This window comes from Mesoplodon mirus (genome assembly GCF_964341445.2).
Source record: "Mesoplodon mirus genome assembly, chromosome: 5".
NCBI classification, from domain to species: domain Eukaryota; kingdom Metazoa; phylum Chordata; class Mammalia; order Artiodactyla; family Ziphiidae; genus Mesoplodon; species Mesoplodon mirus.
In genome coordinates, this window is record NC_138980.1 from 137,363,872 (window position 1) to 137,386,305 (window position 22,434).

Sequence of the window (22,434 nt, forward strand, 5' to 3'; positions counted from 1 at the left end):
TCTTCTGCCAGCGTTCAGTAGGTGTTCTGTAGGAGTTGTTCCACATGTAGATGTATTTCTGATGTATTTGTGGGGAGGAAGGTGATCTCCACGTCTTACTCTGCCATCTTGAAGGTCCTCCCACTTAATCACTCTTATTCAGTATAATACTGGCAGTGTTAGACATGTGGTTGTAGGTAGGAGGCCTCAGTTCCTTGCCACATGGATCCCTCCTTAGGGCTGCTTGAGTGTCCTCATGACATGGCAGCTGGCTTACTCCAGAATGAGTGATCTGGCACAAGGTGGCCATCCCTGATTTCACATCAACATGGTCTCAGGCACAAAACTCCTTGTTTTTCCATTTTGTCGTTAAGTTACTTGTTGAAACAACAGGCCCGCCGTCTGCAGGACTGTCACAGCTTTGGCCGCCGGGGCCCCTCCAGAGCCGGCAGCCTCAGTGAGGCCACCCTCCCCTCGGGCTCCGGGGCAGTTCAGTGACGGCGGAGGAAGGAGACCCCGAGCCAGGAGTTCCAGCTCTGTGGAAACACGGGCTCCATTCTGCCAGAATTCATTTTTATAAGAGTGCCTTTTCTATATTGGTATACAAATATCCATTTGAGAATGGGTTGTGTTAGTTTAGTACAATGCTCTTTTCTGAATTAAAAGAACTTAGGTATTTATATTTATTGCCTTGACTTGTGAGTTTCCTATAAGATTATTTGAGCGACCTTAGCATTGGATTTTAAGATAAAAAGATATATATATATATATATATATATATATATATATATATATATATATATATAAAATGAGTAATGAGATAAGGGGATAATATTTGGCATAAGGCTGAGGAATCTTAAGGCAGATTTTCAATTATTGCTTTAGTATATTGTGAACAATTCATCAAGACATAACAGCATTTATGTATATATATATATACACACATGTACAATGTCTATGATATATATATACACACTCACACATAATGTCTACCATTGTATATAGTTCTTTTAGATTGTGAATATAATCTTCAATTCATTTCAATATAACCTATTAAGCTGTACCCTAGTTCTTAAAGAGTTGGTTCAATTTTCAAAAATTGTCTTGTTTATACTACAAATTCGGGCCCAGGGAAACTACTTTTTCAGAGTAAATTAGGAAACTAATTAGACAGCAGCAAGGATTGTAACATTGGAAGTTATAAAAACTAATCTTCAGCTTACTCTGTCTTCTTCCTGAAAAGTCATGCAATGTTTAACATGCTAACTTCTACAATGCTCTGCACAGAATAGGTACTCTGGAGCACTGAGTGCCTGAAATCTTTTATTATTATTTTTTAAAAATTAGGCGAAAATGCTTATCATAATGAAACTATATTTGAAAGAAGTTTCAAACATGGGAATAGACCAAAGCAATCTGAGTGGCTCAGATCCTGAAATTTTAAAAGAAATTCCTTGTTATGGGCTGCAGTCTCTACTTAACTTACATTAGTAGTTACAAACAGAACATTACTAGTAATACCAATATCTAATACTATTTCTCCATTTCCTGATTTCTTACAGTTCAGAAAATGGAGTCAAGTTTGTCTATTTTCTGCATTCATGCCTTCAGCAAGGTTTATTTTGCATGTGTTTTTTGTTTTTTTTTTAACATCTTTATTGGAGTATAATTGCTTTACAATGGTGTGTCAGTTTCTGCTTTATAACAAAGTGAATCAGTTCTACATATACATTGTCCCAGGCACTGGCTGAGTACTGGAGGTACAATAGTTGTTATGGCATGCTCCTCTCCTTCTAGATGTGTCCAAGCTAACAAATGGAATGACACAGGAATTAATCATTTCACTACATCTGGAAGGCTGAAAGCTGACTTGGGGTCATAAATAAAAAGGCAGAATTTATTTGTATTCATTGTCTTGGATAATATTTTCAACATGAGTGTATTAAAGGAGGTCATTGAGAGAACTTGACCACCAGTTGACCTGTGAGCTGGACCCAGGCAATCAGAAGCTGCTCACCCCCTCCCTGGTCCATGGAATGTTCTGCCCATTATTCCCCTAGTAGGAGCAGTTTTCAAAGATGCAGGCTTGAGAGAACAATGTGTTGTTGAGATCATCTGGACAGTATACATAACTGAACCCAGTTAAGGCCTCTATATAATCTTTTCAGATTCTGGCAGCACGTGCCGAGATCTAGTTGCCTTGCGGCCGCCCAAGACAAACCTGTATGTAAGTTCCCTTCCTTATTAATTCTGTCACCTACTGATCTGGAGTGGCCTGTCTCTTTCTTTGGCCTCTCCTTGCCCTCGTGTACAGGGGCCAGGTTCAGATTTCACCTGGGAAGCTCCTGAGGTTTCAAACCAATAGTGTGTAGGGTGAGAAGAGAAATGGTTGAGGATAGCTCGTTGGAGAGTGTCTAGATTCAAGAGACAGTTAACAGGGGATCCATCAATGAGACTAAACAGAACTGATTGGAGAGGTAGACAGAACCCAAAAAGAAATGCCAGATTTACGAGGTAGTCATACCTCTTAGTTTGCCTGAGACAGTCCTAGTTTTCTCCTTTGGTTGATGTCACTTCTGGCTAGCACCCTCTTTCACTCACAAAAGTGTTCATCCTACTGATGCACTCCTAAAGAGCCCTAAGTCCTCTGTTACAGCTCTTATCACACATTGGTGAAGACCTATTATATTTATCTTTCTCCCCACATGAATAGTGAGTACTTAAGGAAAAAGGAAGTGTCTAATTCACCTGTATTTCTAGCACCCCACACACATTTGCAAGGTAGTAGATGCTCAACAAATATCTAATTAAGGAATTACCCAGAAAAGAATCATGTTATAATTAAGATAATTTGAACTCAAAGAGTAGAGATATGATTATATCTATAATACAGCATTAGTTGTAACAAGGAGACTCCAAATTTTAGTGCCTTTCCACAATGGAAAATTATTGGTGGCTCATGTAGCCCAAATTAAGCGTTCAAGTGACTCTCCTCTGGACAGTGACTTAGAAACCATGATATCTCCCATCTTTTGTCTTCACCATCTTCAGTATCCAGTAAGGAGTTCCAGAGGGGGAGAGAAATGAGAGATTGTACTCACAGTTTTTATGGGACAGCTGTGAAAATGGCACATTTCCTTAGCCTGTAATCCTTTGCATATAAGGTAATGCCATGGATGTACCTATATCTACCTGCAAGGGAATCTGGAAATGTGGTCTAGCTGGTGCCCAGAAAGAAACATTTTCTGCTACAATGCCAATGTATATTCACATATATTTTAAAATAATTTCTCTATAGAAAATTTCATATATATGTATATATATGTAAAATATTTATACATATATATGAAACAAATATCAAAAACCCTGAGATTATCAACAGCACAGCAATTTATTTATCACCAGTTATATGTATGTCCCTGCACTAAAGGCCTTAAGTGACTTGCAATCTATTTTGGGAGGGGAAAAAAAGGAGAACAAAGAAATTAATTAACTATCCTTCATAGAGACTGAAGAAAACAGTAATAATAATGATTCCAGCAACAACAACAACATATTTAACACTCACGCATTCGTTGTAACTCTTAATCATTGAGGGGTTGCTTTCTTTAGGTATGTATTTCAGAGAGGCACTTGTCCTAACAGTGAAAAGAATTACTTTCAAGTTATTTTTCTGTCAACTATTCCAAGTAAGTTGATTAGTTACCAAAGACAATTTTGTTTTATTACAAATTAACAGGTTTGCATTAAACTCATTCAAATATTTTAGTGTCTTTTTTCTTTGGATATTGCATATGTTGAAGCTGAATGTGAGATATTTTTGAGTCCCATCAATCACAAGTTCAATGTAGTTTCTTTTTCTTTTTTTTTTTGCGGTATGTGGGCCTCTCACTGTTGTGGCCTCTCCCGTTGCGGAGCACAGGCTCCAGACGCGCAGGCTCAGCAGCCATGGCTCACGGGCCCAGCCGCTCCATGGCATGTGGGATCTTCCCGGACAGGGGCACGAACCCGCGTCCCCTGCATTGGCAGGCGGACTCTCAACCACTGCGCCACCAGGGAAGCCCAGTTTCATTTTTTTATTATGACTTTTATTGTGCTTTTAAACTCAAAATAGTACAAATTTATAGGGAATATAGAAACTAGTAATAAACAACAATATGAAAATCACCACCAACAGCATCACCTAGAGAAAGGCATTTTAGAGAACTGGGATATATCTTTCTAAAATTTTTTCCATAAACATAATATGTTTTGGCGTTTGTTTTTGTTTTAGTGTTATTTTACAAAAATTAGATCACATTGTAATCTTTTTTTCCCACTCGGCATTATGTCATGAATATAATCACATATTCTTCTGCATTATTTTAACAGCCTCATAGTATTTCATAATATGATATATCAAAATTTATTAAGCCAATCCCTCAGTACAATAATTAGATTCTTTATCATAAATAAGCTGCAGTGAACATCTTTTTGTTATTGAGTTGGACCATGTCTAAAATGTCAAAACCATTAGTTCCCAAATTTAAGCATGCATAAGAACCATAGTGGAGACTTACTCAGACTCCCAGGCCCTAATAATAGAGATTCTGATTAGGCAGATCTGGAATAGGGCCTGGGAGTCTGAATTTTAGCAAGTACCTTCTGCGATTCTCACGCAGGAAGTTTGAGCATCACTTTTTTGAGAAATAACAGCTTAGAGATGCTATAAATACTGTCTTTTCCCTCGACCCTTGTAAAAATGTCATTTTCCTACAATAACATGAAATACATTTTGTCCTGGTGATCATTTTTACATTTCTTTCCAAAATAAGGCCATTTAACCTATTACCTTCTACTGGGTAAAGTTCTGTTTCTTTTTGAAATATCATTGATACACATTGATCTGGAATTTTTTAAAAGCCACTTGTTATGCTGTTTTTGAATGAATGTTAGGATATAGACATCTATAGCTTTATCATTTTTATTATCAAGATAAAAATGCTACACTTTATTTTTAATAGAGGTTGTTCTCTCAGAAGAAGTTACTTCTTGAGGTGGTTTTATCTAAAAGAGAATGGCACAAACCTTAAGTCTTTTATCACATGACCTGGGTTATAGAAAGCATTCCTTCAGTTACAATGCTATCTTTATAAAAAGATATTAACTTTGGCCAGCTACATTCAGTGTTTAGCTCTGCTAGACTCATCTTTTTTCTTCTTTTCCACGTTTGTCCCAAGGAAGGATGTCTACACACTTAAGTCATTCATTAACTTCTCTTGAGAAATATGTGAGGCAAATCATGACCTGTTAGCAGTCCCAGAGTGTGGCTGTAGTTTGCAATTCTGTCCTTAAATGAACACACAGAACTTTGTAAGCACATAGAGGCTCACTTTCTCAAACTAAAAGCTAAGAATGGTACATGTGCACACGTTTTCCCTTTATTTTATATATTTGCCATCTCACTAAGCACTGATTTTACCACTGGCTATTATAAAATCTGAGCTGAAAGTAGCCTTAAGGTTCATTTTGTACAATCTCTTGATTGTATGTCTAAGGAAACTAAAGTGCAGAAAGGTTAAATGACTCAACACCACATAAGTAATCAGTGGCAGAGTCAGGCCTAGATCTCTGTCTCCTGACTTAATCAACAAGGATTCTCACTAATTTCCACTGTTTATGTAGGGCTCAATTCTGTTCATTTTTTTTTAATGTGAGGCATATTAAATTATGGTCAATTACTGTGTGTTCAATTCTTTTCTGGAAGTATGCACCTTGCCAGGGACCATACTTGTTAGAGGTAGTACAGAGAAGTTATTAGTTTCAGGTTTAACTAAAATAGATTTGGGTTTGGATTTTGACTTGTAGGGTGATCAGTCATCCTAGTTTGCTTGGGATTGGTGGGTTCTCCTGAACATGGGACTTGCAGTCCTAAAAGCAGAAAGGCCCAGGCAAACAGGAATGTTGGTTACCCTACTAACCACGTGGCTGTGTGACCAGAGCATGTGATGATAAAGGTCTCTGTTTCTTTATGTGTGAAATGGGAAAAGTAATAGAACCTAATCCAGAGTACTTCAGTGAAAATTAAATGAGGTGATATATGAAAAGCACAGCACTCACTAAGTAAACCCAGCACTTGATAAGGACTCAATAAATATTAGTCATTATTATTAAAACTATTTTCTAGTTTTATTGAGATATAATTGACATACAGCAGTGTATAAGTTTACTGTATACAGCATAATGATTTGACTTAAAAATATTGTAAAATGATGACCACAGGTTTAGTTAACATTCATCATGTTGTGTAGATACAAAAAAAAAAAAAAAGAAAAAAATACTTTTTTCCTTGTGATGAGAACTCTTAGGGTTTACTCTCTTAGTAACTCTCATATATACCATCCAGCCATGTCAACTGTAGTCATCACGTTATACATTACATCCCTAATATTTATTTATTTTATAACTGGAAGCTTGTACCTTTTGACCCCTTTCATTCAATTTCCCCTCCCCCACACCCACTCTGGTAACCACAAAGCTGATCTGATGAGTTTGGGTCTTTTTCTTTAGATTCCATGTATAAGTGTGCTCATACAGGGTTTATTTTTCTCTGTCTGACTTACTTCACTTAGCATAATGCCCTCAAGATCCATGCATGTTGTCTCAAGTGGCAGGATGTGCTGCTTTTAAAAGCCATTATTATTACTAATGTTGTTTTACAAAGCAAGTAGATTCCTCAAAGCACAGATTCTCAGAATCTAGATCTTCATATCTAGGACTTGAAATAAATAAACTTTGCGTTTAGCTTTGACGTCTTCTTTACCTTCTGGGTGCCTTCTTTTTTGTTTCTATTTATCCATGAAATTAGACAATAAAACCCAAGGCTGAATAGAAGCCACCATTGGATGTCCTTTCACATTTTTCAAGCTATAAATCAGAAAAAGACAAATTTTCTGTTTTTGGAAAAAAATATGGATGAATGAAGTATCGAAGGCAGTATAGTGCTATGAAAAGATAAAGGGAATTAGCCTGGATTATAATAATAATAGCTGCCATTTTGTTGAGTGCAAACTGTGGGCCATCTATTAGTGCTTCATACACTTTGTATCTCTGATCCAGACAATGACCCTGAGAAGTAAATGTTATTATTATCCTCAGTGTTCAAGTGGAGAACCAATCTCAGTGAGCCTAAGTTACTTGCCCAAAGATGGTTGTATAGTAAGAAGTACAACAAAGGTTCTAAACTAGGTCTGGACTCTGCAAAGTCAATGCACTTTTAACTTATAACCAACAGGCTAATTTTGGAGAAAGTACTTTGCCTCTCTGGGCTAGTTTCTTCACTTGTACAACTCAGAAGGAAAGGAAATTGCCATGACTGCTTATCACATTGCAGGTAATGAGCTATGCACATTACATTCATGATCTCATTTAATTCTTGTGGGTAAATATTATTTCCATTTTTTTGTGTGTGTGGGGGGAATGGGTGGGTCATCCTCCATCCTGACAGGGAGTCACCCTTACCAGTGGAAAGGTTTTTAGGAAAGGGCAACTCCTACTTAGTTTCCAGAGCCCTTCCTTTCCATGTCTCAGGAGATAACCGCTTCAAACAATATGCCAAAGAGACACAGTCGAGGGTGGCCAATTCTGCTCCCCTACACACTTGTCCATGGGAGAGACCCTGCCTGGCCACCCACCCAAAGAACAGAGTCACTCACCGAAGCCCTCCCTGAAACACCACCTTTGGCTCCTAAAGACCAAACAGGGTGTGGAGGATAGTGGTTTGGGACTTCAGAGGGGAGAAAGGCCACTCACACGGAGATAGAAAAGCAAAGGTTTGGCCAACAAATGTGTGCTGCAGAGATGATGGATCTATTTCCATTTTTATGGTAAAGAAACAGAAAACTTAGATTAAGCAACACTCTACAAACACAACTGGCAAAGTGGCAACGCAAGGATTCTAAAACTCAGTGTGTTATCTGATAACATTTGGTGGCTCTATCATTCTGTGTATATGGAGATAATAAACGTTGCCAGACTAGACTTTCCAACCACTTGGAAATAATTATTACTTACGTAGCAGTATATTTTCAACTAGAATCAAAATATTAAATTTTCTATTCGCAAAACTCAGCTGTGATTTAAATATATTTCTACTTGGTACTCAGATGGTCATGTCTTTTTTCTCATTCCCCTCACAAAGTCTTATCATAAAACTTTGTAAAGAATATCTGAGTAACATGTGACATATGAAAATATGTTACAAATATGGTTCTAATTATGAAGAAAAAAATAGGACTCATTTTCTTCCTCTTTCTTCATGTATTTATGGGTATGTAATATGTCAAGATATATATATATATATATACACATACATATATATACACACACATATATGTATGAAATTCCTGCAATTCATTTCATATTTGCTAGAAAAATGTTTTGATTTACCCTTGATTTCATAGAATTCATACACAAAATTCATAAATTCTAAGATTATTGGAAATGTCAGTTAATTGTTAACAACCAAGCCATATCTAAATATACTAGTGAACAACTTTACTATTTTTAAAATAACTCTAGATTTCAGTTATTAGTTGTAGTCTTTTCACCAAATATTGTTCTGTTAATATCATTGCTTTCTAGTTAACATTTTTCACATATAATTTTCCCTCAATTTCTTTCTCCAAAAGTGTAAAGCCATCATGTAATGATAAATCATGGGACTTTTGTTGATTACTGTACTTTCTTGAACTTTTGTCTTAGGCCTCTGAGGAAACACTGCATTCCACTAATGAAGAGGAAGACCCTTTGCGAGGAATGGAACCCTATCTTGTACGGAGACTTTCTTGCCGCAGTGTCCAGCTTCCCCCTCTCGCCTTCAGACAGTTGGAACAAGCTGACTTGAAAAGTGAATCGGAGAACACTCAAAGGCCAACCAGCCTCCCCCTGAAGATTCTACCCCTGATTGCTATCACTTCTGCAGACTCCAGTGGGTGAGTGACCTTGGCGACATTTTCCCATTTTATATTTTAGATGGTGATGGTTGTCTGTGATCTTTTGAGTTTTGTGGCTCATTGCTTGATTTGAGCAGAAGGAAAATGGGGTTTCTAGAGCCAAAAGAAAGAAGGGTGATTTTTTTCCTCAGGTAATGTTGCAATCTCTGCAGGAGGAGACATTTTAGTCAAATTATTTTACAAGGAGGACTTGAAAAGGTATTGATGAATGATAATGAGTATCTGAGGAAGGGGACTTGGACTTGGAAATTGATATTGGTCATAGGTAATTTAAAAGAAAATTTCTTAACAAATGAGAACTAATGGACAAATTACCATGTAGGCATACATATCTGGAAATGGTAGGCAATGTTTATTGATGCAAAGCAAATTTGGAATCAAGAATAGATTGTACTATAATTAGAATTAAAGGAAATATGCAGTTATAGTCATGAGCCTAGTAATTTGGCCTTTGACATTTTCAGGTGTTGCTTACCAGAATACTGTTTCAGTTCCCAGCACATGGCAGTTTTATTCTGCATTAGTATGTATGGAAGAATCAGATGCAATGAGGCCTCCAATTACAAATGTAATATTTCTAGTTCCTACTTTGCAGAGTATTTATATTTTTATTCTTTTTCTGCTGTTTACAATGGAGTTTTTACTCTTTAATAGCAATTCACCAGATAAAATATTGTCAAAGAAAGTGAGGATAGTGGGCACATCCGTTATTTGTTTTTTTGGCCAGCTCAGCTGCATTTTAAGAAGAGAGGAGGAAACCAGTGGGACAGTCTCTTGAGCATTTACTAGGATTACAAGAACAGAGCAATTTGTTATGCTGAAAATGTGATGCTCCCTCATTCTCTGCCAAGTTCAAGGCATATATGTCTAGAGAGGTACCTTTTGGATTTTCCTAAAAGTTGTTAGAAAAGTTGTGGTCAGAAAAAATTTCAGCAGTAACTGTCATCTAAGATATTGAATTTAGCTGTTTGAATTGTTACAGACCAGTTCAAAGCACCTATGTTATTAAAAGTTATGAGGAAACCACTACTAGGTAAATAAGAAGACAACAAATTCTTACTTTGAAGCGATGGAAAGAGGAATTACGTATGTGATGTGTTTGGGTTTTTTTTTTTTTCCCCCTTGGGATAAACCATGTATATAAAGAAGACTGTACACCTGTTAATCAGACACTAAATCAGGTGAGAATTTTATATGGCAGTTTGATCTGAGCATGCTTTGAAAAACACTGTCTCAGAAATCCAATTTCCCCTCATCGGCGTCAACACGACTTCATCTGTGTAGAGAACAGGATTCACTGCCAGGTGTGTCAGAGGTCACCAAGTCCACCCCTATGTTCATTAATTTGCTAGAAGAGCCCAGAATTCAGTAAATACTTGTATTCATCACTGGGATTTATTACAGAAAAAGAATGCAAAGCAAAATCAACAAAAAGAAAGGCACATGGGGTAAAATCTGGAGGAAACCAGATACAAGCATCCAAGAGTTCCTTCTCCCAGTAGAGTCAGACAGGATGCACTTAATTCCTCCAGTAATGAGTTGTGACAACACATGTGAAGTGTGTTCACCAGGGAAGCCTTCTACCAGGGAAGCCTATTAAAGACTCAGTGTGTGTATGAGGTTTTAAGAGTCAAACTCACAGAAACAGAGTAGAGTGGAGGTTGCCAGGGGCTGGGGGTAGGGGAAATGGGGAATTGCTATTCAACGGGCATATAGTTTCAATTACAAAATGAATAAGCTCCTGAGATCTGCTGTACAGCATTGTGGCTATAGTTGAAAAGATTGTATTATGCACTTAAAATTTGGTCAGGAGAGTAGATCTCATGTTAAATGTTCTTACCACGATAAAAAAAATTAAAAATAAAAGATAGATTCAGTGCCCAGAATTTTTATTAGGGGGGTGGTCACTGGGGCACCCTCTTCGTAGCATGTGCCTAAATTCCAGATTCCCAGAAGGAATGCAGTTGTTCAGCATAAACCACATTTTTTTACACAACCAGTTTAGGCAGTTGGCCACTCTTACCAGTTAGGGAACGGTGGGAACCCTCCTGAAATCCAAGTTCACAGATGCCAGCTAAGGGCTCACCTTTCCAACAGGCTTTTCTAATGAGAACAGTTGTAGGCCTTGTATAAACGCTTTTCTGCACAGCAGGTTTATCTAACAATTATTATCTTGCTTTTGCTACCTTTGAGGAAGAAGGGATTATAGTTATAATTAAAATTAAAATGAACTAATTTAAGCCTGTGTTGTATTCAATTAACTTTGGTAGCTCAAAAAATTTGGTGGCTAAACGTGATTTCTCTTTCAAAGCTGGTGTTATATCATGTGCCCTTAAAAGAAACTGATGCAGTATATTTAATATGCCTCTGTGTAGTTAGGCAATGCATATAATTAAAAATCTCAGGTAAAAGCTAAGCTTATTTAATTAAATTTGAATATATTGCTAAAAGCAAATAGCCTCCAAGTGCCAAAGAACTTAGAGGTTCAGAATTGTCTGTATGATAGTACTTCTGTCGGTTCAGAGTTTGTTTCCTTTTTAATCAAGGATCTAAGACTCAAGTATAAGCAAAACAGTGCTTACCATTTACAAATTTATTCAACATCTTGGAGGAAAGAATTTGTCTTTTAGAGAGATGAAACAAGAGTGACTTGTCTGTATCGGAAGGCAGCCAGGAGAAACCATGGATGAGAGTGGCAGAAACAAAGACTAAGGATGTCCTAAAGGGATTCCTATTATCTTTTGAAGCAAAAATAACCTAGTGACAGGGCAGGAATAGAGACACAGACATAGAGAATGGACTAGAGGACACAGCAGGGAAAGAGAGGCTGGGAAGAAGTTAGAGAGTAGCACCGACATATATACACTACCAACTGTAAAATAGATAGCTAGCAGTAAGCTGCTGCATAGAACAGGAAGATCAGCTCAGTGCTTTGTGATCACCTAGAGGGGTGGGATAGGGAAGGTGGGAGGGGGGCTTAAGAGGGAGGGGATATATAGCTGATTCACCTTGTTGTACAGCAGAAACTAACATAACATTGTAAAGCAATTATACTCCAATAAGGATGTAAAAAAAAAAAAAGAAAGAAATAATGAATCAAGTGAGGAAATAATTGATCATTTGGTCCAAAAAATATATATTTGTCAACTGAGTATCTGAGAAATTTAAAAATCAAGAGTATAATTTTCTGGACTATCTAAGCTTTGGAAGGTCAGCAAATGGTAAAGTTAGGGATGACATTCTGTAGCTATTCCAGTTAACCAAGAATACAAGGTTCCTTCACAGCTATCAGAAAGGGCTAATGGGTAATTTAGACTATTTTAGCTAGGTTTTCTACAGCCCCATTTCCCATCATTAAAGGTTAGTAGGCCCCCAGGTCCCACTGTCAACTTACACTGAGACATTGGCAATTGTGAATCTCTGATGAGAAAGAAGACTTTTCATGCCCTTTGGATTTATTTATTTATTTTTGCTCTTTCTTCTGGGATATCAGCACATCAGACACTTGCTCTGTCGAGTATTACACAGTGGGTCTAGAGACTTGTGCTACCCCTTTAGAAAGCCATGATGTGGTTTCTTAAGGGAATGTTGGTGGGCAAAAATGAATGTTATGTACGGCAACTATTAACTTCCTCATGAAGTTCCTGGGTCAAGAGCCTGAGTTCAAGAGGACTTTTTAAAATTAATACTTTAACAGTTCTACTTGGATTTGTTTTAACCAGGCAATATGAATGTGTTCAAATGTCCACTATTTAACAATTCTCTTTGAGTATGCCTAAGGTGTTAGCTTGTGTGTGCTGTGATTTAGCAACATTTTGAAACTTTCAGTGATCAAAAAACAGAATTGTAAGGCCCGGGATGCCCAGAACCTTGAATTCACCCACCAGTTAGTTTTCCACATAGGATAGGATAGGATGACACAGGCTTCATGGCTGTTTATTGACTCTTACTGAAGTAAGAGAGACATCTATTAATGTCTTGAAATGTTATGAACTTGGCAAGAACTTGGAATGTCATAGGTTTCTATATTTCTATTTTAAACAGTTTTCTATCCATTTACTTTCTTAAAAACTTTTTATATATGTATACTTTACATGCAGTAAAATACATAAATCTTAAGTATGCATCTGGATAAATTTTATATATTTGTATACTCATGTAATCACCATATAATTTCCTATCTTCTGTCACTAAAGATTAGTTTTCCCTCTTCTTGGACATCATATAAATGGGATCATATAGTAAATACTCTTTGTGTATGGCTTCTGTCACTCAAAATGGTTTTTCATATTTATAGTGTTGGTGTGTGTATCAATAGTTTGTTCTTTTTTATTGTGGTGTAGTATTCCATTGTATGAATATAACATAATTTATCTATGCACTTTCATTGGTGGCCATTTGGGGAATTTCTAGTTTGGAACTATTATGAATAAAGTTGCTAGGCACATTTTTATACAAGTCTTTTTGTGGGCATATGCAATTATTTCTCTTGGTTATATTCCTGGGGGTACAATTTCTGAGTTGTAGGTAAGCATGTATTTAGTTTTACTACTGTCCAACAATTTTACAAAGTGATGTACTATTTTATCCTCCCACTAGCAATGTGTGGAAGTTCCAGTTGTTCTGCGTCCTTACCAACACTCAGTATTCTCAGTCCTTTCATTTTAGCCATTCTAGTGAATGTATAGCAGTATCTTACTGTGGTTTTAATTTACATTACCCTGATGAGTAGAAATATTGTTTACCTTCTAATATGCTTATTGGCTATCTGGATATCTTCTTTTGTGCTATGCCTATTTAAATATTTATCCAGTTTTTTTTAACTTATTGATTTCTGGGGGTATTTCTGTATTCTAAACATGAGTCTTTTGTTTTTATTGTAAATGAATATTTTCTCTCACATCATGGCTTGAATTTTATTTTCTGTTTACTTTTAATATGGTGGTAATATTAAGAACCTCTGAAATGTGTGTGTGTGTAGGGAAAAGTGTCACCGTGAATGGTCAGGGAAACAAGGACAGTGAGATGGTGGTGGAATTAGGCTGGAGAAAAGAGAAACGAGGATGGGCAGATAACAGGGAAAAACAGTGAAAAGGAAAAGAGTGAGGTTCCCAGGGTGGAGAAGAAAATGGAAAGGGGGAAACGGAGGCAGCTTGATAAGGGCAAAGGAGGTAATAAGAATGACACTTAACCTGCAGGGCAATTGTACTGAGAGAAAAGAAAAGTTGATCCCTTGAATATTGAATGGTGGCAAATAGGACATCCAAGCATTAAGGGGGCAGACAGAAAAGTTAAGAATGAAAAGACAATATGTTCATGGTAGACAGTGGCAGAGTAGTAAGTGGTTTAGAGTGGGGACTCCAGATAAGGTGGTCTGAATTTGAGTCTTGCATGCATCACCACTTCCGAGCTATCGGACCTTGGGAAAGTTCCTTACCACTCCAAGTTCCTAATTTCTAAAGGGCAAAAATAAAAATAATGAGAGTACCTACCTCATGGTTTTATTGTGAAGATAAAATACTTGGTACTCTTTTGGTATGTTATAGCTACTTACTGTATAACCACTACTGCTACTGCTACACTTATTTGCAAAAATATCGGAGCAAATCCTGTTTGTTTTTATTAGTTTCCTTGTTAGAATTGGCCTCAAAGATCCTCTATTAATAACTCTTGGGGTAAAGATGGGTGTTCTAGCAGATTTAGGAGGCAACCAGAAATTTGTTCCTGGTTCAGAAAGTTAAGATTGTTATGGACCTGTCACATTTATGTTAAGAAGTCTAGGTCTTGCTTTTGGCATCAGTCCACAGACATGCCCTGCTTTCAAAGGTTATTCAATTATGTTTGGAATGAGATCAGAGGTCCTCTTCATTCCTTACTTTCTCCTTGTTTCACTTCTATAATAACCCTTGCTGACTTCAACATAGTTACCTGGTCAGAATCCTCTGGAGGAATTAGGAGCTCCCCTTGGCCCCAACTCTGGCACTGGCTTACTTTCCCTGGGTGGTCCATGGAGCCCCCAGATACTCTGAGGAGGATTTAGCTTGCCACACATGGAACGCTTCTTGCACACAAGTAGGAGATTGTGGCAGCAGAAGGAGGGTGACAGGAGATAGTGCTAAATCTCTCTACCTGTGTTTTACTGCTGCATCAGCTATAATAAAATAAAAGCCAAGGAGTAAGTTGTCCCCTTGTGACAGGATGACACACCTCTGGATGGATGTATATTCAGGGATACATGTGGGTGGAGAATATTACAAACACTTTCTCATCACTTGTGCCCCATTACCTGTCTGGAGAAGTACACTGTGTGCATTTGTATTACTATGTCCTATAAAAAAAAGAAAATGAAGAGAAGTTAAAAGAAGAAACGGTCACTCTTGGGGAAAAAAATCAATTCCCCAACATAGGAGGAAGAATTACTTTAGTCAAATAAGGCTTCATATTATAAGGATCTTCCAGAAATATTTCCTTGAGTTATGTGCCATTCACAGAGGAGCTGGTCCCAGATGCCAGTTAGACTTTGGATTCCTTGATCAGCTGCCCATCATCTAATGTTCTTGAGTACACACAGTGCCTTAGTGTGAACATAAAAAAGCTAATTTTCAACATTTTGTTACTGAATCAAAATCCAAACAAAATAAAATGAAGAGAAACAGAAGCTTGGTTAAAACAGACATTTGATTTTTCAAATTTCATCCTTTTAACTTAAGAAAGCATTGACAGTGGGCAGTTCAGATTTGAAGTATTGTGGATATAAGGATTTATGAAGCTAAAGAGTTATATTTCATGGTGAACCCGTGAGACTTGCACCTTCATATTGGATATGTGCTCAAGTTTCAAGATATTTATCTGATAAGTTCTTGCTGAAAGTGATGTGGAAGATCTATAACCCAGTAGGCAAAGATTTCTAAAATGGAAAATGGGCACACATGACTGTGATTATTAAATATCCCTTCAGAAATGTGGTGTTCTTGAGCTGGATTTGGTTTTAAAAATAATCATTGCAAAGTAATAAGGAGGCAATGTTTGCAATAATCGTAAAGATACATGCTATATAAAAAATAATAAAACAACTGGATTCCTTTGTCTTTGATTTTTTTAAATGCAATTTATTTGTATAGTGTTTGTCAAAACTTCTCGGAATATCCACAAAACATCACAAGACTCATTTCTATAGCATTTACTCTTATTTAATTGAAACAAGTTTTACTTTGCTTTGAAATTTTTGAGTTTCAAGATTAACACAGACTCTAAGAGTGATGGAACACTTTGCTATATAATATCTTGGTAAATGACATCTTGAATCTAATCTAAGCTAAGATAAACAACTAAATAGTGCTGACAGTTTTCCCTCACACATCACAGAAACTCTGAGTGTTTTATGGTACCTGTCACGCCCTAAATTTCCAGAAAGTAAAAATATTTCCTATGAATGAAAAAGATTTCCAATAAATGATAATTTGGTTAAAATAAAGAATACGTTAATTATCAAACCCTCATTTATTTTTCAGACTACTGTAGTGCCTTTTCATTCTCGTAGTACTCTCTGGCATCCTAATTAAGGTTACTCAAATGGACTGATACCATACCACAGTATTTTGATCTCTATTTGTATGTCAGTAAAGTAACATGTACTGGGGAGGGTTTACTTTTGTAATCAAAGATTTCTATCTCACCAGGCTCCCATGTTCATAAAAACACTAAACGGAGTGGTGACTTGTGCGTTTAGCACACCAGAGCACCTGGTCCCTGTTTTCAAACTTTTCTATTTCAACTTTACTTGTTTGATAGTATAGATTGGTTAGAGATCCCATATTTTCTAAAAATGAACCTGGTGAAGCATTTAATTTACCATGAAAAGTGATCGAAGAACACGATACTGTGGCAGGCAGAGTGCAGAGCTGAATAAAAAACACTTTAATCATTTCCACCTGAGAATCATCATTTTTCAGCTCCTCAGATAGCTGCCTTTCCACAAACACTACCCTGTTTGACCATCCTTGTATAATCACTGAAGTGTTTGGGGAGAGTTTCCAGTTCTTTCAAAGTCATGTTCTTCTGTCTTGCAATATCATGTTTGTGGGGAAAGAAAGTAGGTGAAAGCACTCTGATTGAATGGCCTTTGTTTAATTGTTATGTGCTCCATAAATGTATGCATTAATTTACACTTAATATTGGACAAAGTGTATCAGTTCAAGAAGAATAAAACAAGAAAAATGCATTCAGTTGAAATTCAGGAAAAGATGAAGTTAGCAAACTCTTCCCGCCTACAAATGAGCACCACAAAATGGAAAAATGATTTCTTTAAAATAAAATTGTATACAGAAAAAGAACTATGAGAAAACTATATGACCTCTTGTGTTAAACACACTTTTTTGTTATTGTTGGTTTTGCTGAAAATCCTGGCTAGTTGGTTAGAATTCTTTCTAACAGCTTAGGATTTAGGTGTTATTTACTATACCAATTTATCTCACTCATTTAGAATCTTTTATCCACTTAAAAGGAATTAAGTGGAGCTAAGCATTGTTAGACCTATTCCAAATCTGTGGAATTCAATCAAAATAGTATGCCATTTAGTTGTTTGATGTCATTTATTTAACATATCTGGATTGACTTTATTTGATGGATTAGCATCATTTACCCTAAAGTTTGTGGCTCTGAGCCTGGCAAAGGTGAGACCTTTGCCCGCATTTCCAAATGGGATTTACCTCAGGGTGTTTTATTCCAACGTGATTCCTAAAAAAAAATGTGACTAATGCTTAATGCCATAATAAATACACAAACACACACACACCTTATTGTATGGAAGCTATACATAGAAACTCAAAACTTTAGTATACATAAATAATAAACTTAAAATATATAATTTAAAATATACAAGTAAGATTTAGAATACACATTTTAGAATATAAAAATATACTTTACCATTGACTCTCTGGACATTTTCCATTTTTTAGTCATATATTTTAGGAGTGTTCTCCTTTCCTCCTCCACTAACTGTTCTGTGCCCTGTTAACATGTGACTCTGGCCTTCTTATTTCTCCAATATTATTTAATTGAGATTAATTTTATTTCTTAAAGTTGTATGTTTCCACACATATTAGAAAATCAAGTTAAATTTTATAAATAAAAAAGAATAACTGCATGTTATATTGGTGAAAATGTTCACCTACTCCATCATGTATCAGTTATGTATTTATGTATTCATGTACACATGCATTCAACCATTAACAAGTGTCTATTTTTTCTACACACCGAGCTATGAACTGGAGATGGGTGGCTCACCAAGACCAACACAGTCTCTTCTTTCATAGAGTTTAGAATTCAGCTCGGCACACAAATAAGAAAACAGACAACTACAATCCCATTTGTTAGGTATAATGCATATATATGACTGAGGACATGCAGAGCAATGCAGGATAATAGGGGAGCAAATTAGCCTAGGCTTATGAGGAACTGACACCTAAGCTGAGACCTAAAGGAGATGGTATCAGGCAGAGAGAACAGCAAAGTCCAATGACAGAAGAAAGCGGGATGTATGTGTTCAGATAACTAAAACTGTTTAGCGTGGCTAGACCAATAGGCCATGTTGTAGTATGGTTGATAATCATTATCATTAATTTTTCAGGTAACCGATATGTGAGGGTTTGGAATATTCTCCAGGAGTGCTGAGCACCCAAGGTATAGGCACTGAGAAAGCAAATAGTTCCGTTGATTCAGAATTGGAAAGTGGGGTTGCAAGGTAGGAAAAACTGGGAAAGGGATTTGAGAGTTTGGCAAGACAGTGAAAGAAGTGATGAATCGTGACACCTAAGCTGAGTATGGAACTGAGTGAATGTAAGAAGGTACAGATATAGAGAGGGTTGAGATCTCTGGCAGGCTCTATGATGTCAGAGAGGTGAGATTAGAATAACTGAACAAGCTGAAAAGTTAGGAGGTTATATTTGAAGGATAGGATGTTTGGGCCTTCTGATTTAAGTTAGGTCATTTAAGGTGGTTTTCAAGATGTTAGCGGGTTTCCAGGGAAGAGAGTGACTGCAGTGGGAAAGAAGTAGTTGAAGAACTGAGAGATTTGGGCATAAGAAAACCCTCCACAACAACACTGAAGTCACACAGGAGAGCAGCAGGGATCAAGATGTCAAAGTGCTAAAAAGGTGGACAGCTTTCAATAAATGAGACATGGAAATCAGGGAGACTGGCAGAAGTCAGTGATGAAGTAGAGTTGATTGGCATCGATGCCAAAAGAGAGGTTTTGCAAGAGGACAGAGGAGTAATGCCCTGCATTAATTAATTAATTAATTAATTAATGCCCTGCATTAATGCCCTGCATTAATTAATGTGAGTAATTAGGAGAGCACCAACCCCATCTCAGGAAGAGGGTCAGGGCACTGAGAACAAGAGCAGCCTCCCCTCCAGTTCACTGCAGGGCCATGATGTCCTCAGCAAAGGGCCATGTTTGAAGGAAGGTAGGATGGTGGGTGACTCTTCAGAGGGGAGGTGAGGATGAAGGACAGTCTGTTTACCACAGGAAAAAAAAGGGTTCCAGAAGACCTAACTAAGAAATTTGGAAGAACAGAGAGGGGCTTTGGACAGAAAAGAGAAATCATAGAGCAATAGAGGGATAAGGAACAGAGGAGGAATTATCTATCTCAGGTAGTTCTCTGAATTAGAGCTGAATTTCAAAACATTTTCAAGAATTGGTCCAGCTGTCCTCTGACAGATTCAGGGAGGCAGAAGTGTAGCCTAATAAGTAAGTCTTTTACAAAGCCTGCAGGGGTTATTCTAGTCCAGATAAGTAGGTCTACAATGGTAGCCTTTGGTTCCTAGTACTTCCATCATCTGTTGGAAACAGCAGCAACTTCTGGTGTTTGGGAAATTTTGCATCTCTCAAGCTACTCAGCTGTGTCCTAGATTTATTACAGTCTGTGGAATATGGGGAAGGATCTGATTTTTTTCATGTGTATTATCTTTTTAGTCAGAGTATTATTTTATTTTCAACTGTTGTTTTTGTTAAAAATATTTAACTCTATTTTGCCAGCTATAATAACAACTTAGGTGTTAATTAGCATTTGGGTTTTTCTTTTGAGAATTTCCTTCCTGAGAAATGATCATTGTCTGAAACAACTCTACTTCCTTAAATATTCTTAAATACTATTTCTGGGATTCAAATACTATTCCAGTTCATCATGCTGCCAGTTGTAGCAGCAAAATCTAGAATAAAAGTGAATTTTATGTGGACAAATTTCATTTGTAGAAAACTTTCTTCTGTAAATGAGACTACTAATGTGACTCTACTGAAAGAACACAAAGGCACATGCATATGTTTTTTTCTTAACTTGGGTGTAATGTATTACTTGCAGACTTTATCTTATAGAAAACAATGCTCATGTTAATTTTAATTCAAAACTATATGATAAGAGTTGCAGGGTTAAATCCTGGGACTAAAAACCTTGATATAATGCCTCTGCAAACACAATTTTTTAATTCTGGTCTCTTCTATGGGTCATTTTTGTTTGTTTTAATCCTCACTACCTGAAATAGTATCTGTGACTAGCAACTGTGGAGTATGTCATAAATGCTTTAGCAAAGGATATTAATTCTACTCCAAAGATACCCACACAGAGAGGGCTTCATTTGTCTTAAAAGAAATGTAAAGGTTGATTGATTCTCAGATTGTTGTTGGTTCTTTACAACAAATAAAGACTACATAGAATCTTTACCTTCTTATTTTGGTTTTTAATTTCTGGCATGTTCTGTTCAGTGTCCACTGGCAAAACTGAGGTTAGGGCTAATGATTTTAGGTTTAAGTGTTTCTATAAAACCGCCCTATAAGCGAAAGATATCCTTTGCAGTGGCAAAACAGTGAATGCATACTAATGAAAATTCACATTCATTGACCATTATCTAGTCATTAAGATGATCGTTATGATAACTATATGGTAACGTGGAAGACCTTGGGAACTTTTGGGAAGAAAAGGAAAATACATAAGTACATCTCCATGTTTAAATTACAGACTGCAAAATATACGCCTGCATGTGTCTAAGAACTGGAAAGCAATATGAAAATAATTAGATATTTTTGAATAACAGGATTGTGTTTTTTTCCCTCTTAATTTCTAGTAATGAAAATATGTGTTTGTCCCATCAGTAAATTACATTAAAATTGTATTTATGATTTATCTGCAATTGCATTCATCCAAGCATCTATAGAGCTTTAGTATATGATAGACACTGTTTCAAGTGCTGGGAGTATATTTTTGAAGAGATAAAAATAAAATTCATGGTATTTTGTTTTTCACATGTAAGTCAACAGGAATATTTGGCAAATATGAGGGGAGGAATACTTGGACTTTTCGAGTTCTCCTGATCATTTTGTGTAACCAGGCTATGCTGGCAGCAGACTCCCCAAAAAGATCACCAGCAGAACATACTGATCAAGCCAGACTAAGTATTAGTCTCACTGAAATAAAGGAGAACACTGCCCTTAAACTTACAAATACTTTAGAAGGGAGAAGTACAGAAAGGATATTTATAGAGTTTTATAGCCTGGTCTTGTTAGGTGGAAAATGGTTGGAATTGAGAAGAATTTAAGGTCCTAGTGTAGCTTTGGATTAATGGGGTCTTAAAGTGAGGTGAGGGTCATAAAGAGGTTTGATGAGCAAACTGTTAGTTTTGAGAAGTAAATTTTTAGCTGGTTTACAGTCTTACAGTTTAAGAGCAAGCATTCCATGGAGCTAGTACCTAAGTTATTTTTGCTTGGTCCCAGGATTTGTTTGGCACTAAAGCAGGCACTTAAGCTTTGACCCATAATTGTTTAGCACTGGGACAGAAAGTATTTTGGTTTTAGTTCTTACCAACTTGTTTATGAGTGAGCCTAGGTCCTATGGTCTGAATATTTATGTACCCCTGAATTCATATGTTGAAATCCTAACCCCCAAGTGGGGGGATGGTATTAGGAAGGGGGGCCTTTGGGAGGTGATTGGTCACAAGGGAGGAGAACTCATGAACAGGATTAGTTCCCTTATAAAGAGACCCCAGAGATCCTTCACTCCTAGCCACGGTGAGAAGGCCATCTATGAACCAGGAAGTGGGCATTAACCAGACACTAAATCTGCCAGCCCTTGACCTTGCTTGGACTTCGCAGAGTCGAGAACTGTGAGAAATGAATTTCTGTTGTGTATAAGCCACCCAGTTTAAGGTATTCTGTTACAGCAGCCTGAATGGACTAAGATACTAGGTTTGATACTCATTCAGCCAGACATGGCCAAAAGACAGGTGCTTTGTACCCTCTTTTTAAATTTATACTATTGTCACCTCATTGTTTGAGAATATAACCCTGGGGATAGTCAAGGGATGAGAGCTCAAGGAAGGTAAGAGCCTAGAGTGGAAAACTGGTTTGGTTGGTTGGCATCTTCTGTTTTGAAGGGGTCTCAGTGTGGTAGGAAAGAGAGCCCAGCCTTCC

General features: G+C 36.9%; 1 protein-coding gene across 1 annotated transcript in view; it reads left to right on the forward strand.

The window, feature by feature from the left end:
* Positions 1-22,434, forward strand: part of LOC309803776 (3',5'-cyclic-AMP phosphodiesterase 4D-like) — a 443,765-nt gene that overhangs the window by 137,309 nt on the left and 284,022 nt on the right. The window contains exon 2 of the mRNA XM_082620488.1: positions 8,722-8,951. Coding sequence (XP_082476614.1) covers positions 8,722-8,951 — 230 coding nt within the window. The remainder of the gene's footprint in view (positions 1-8,721; positions 8,952-22,434) is intronic.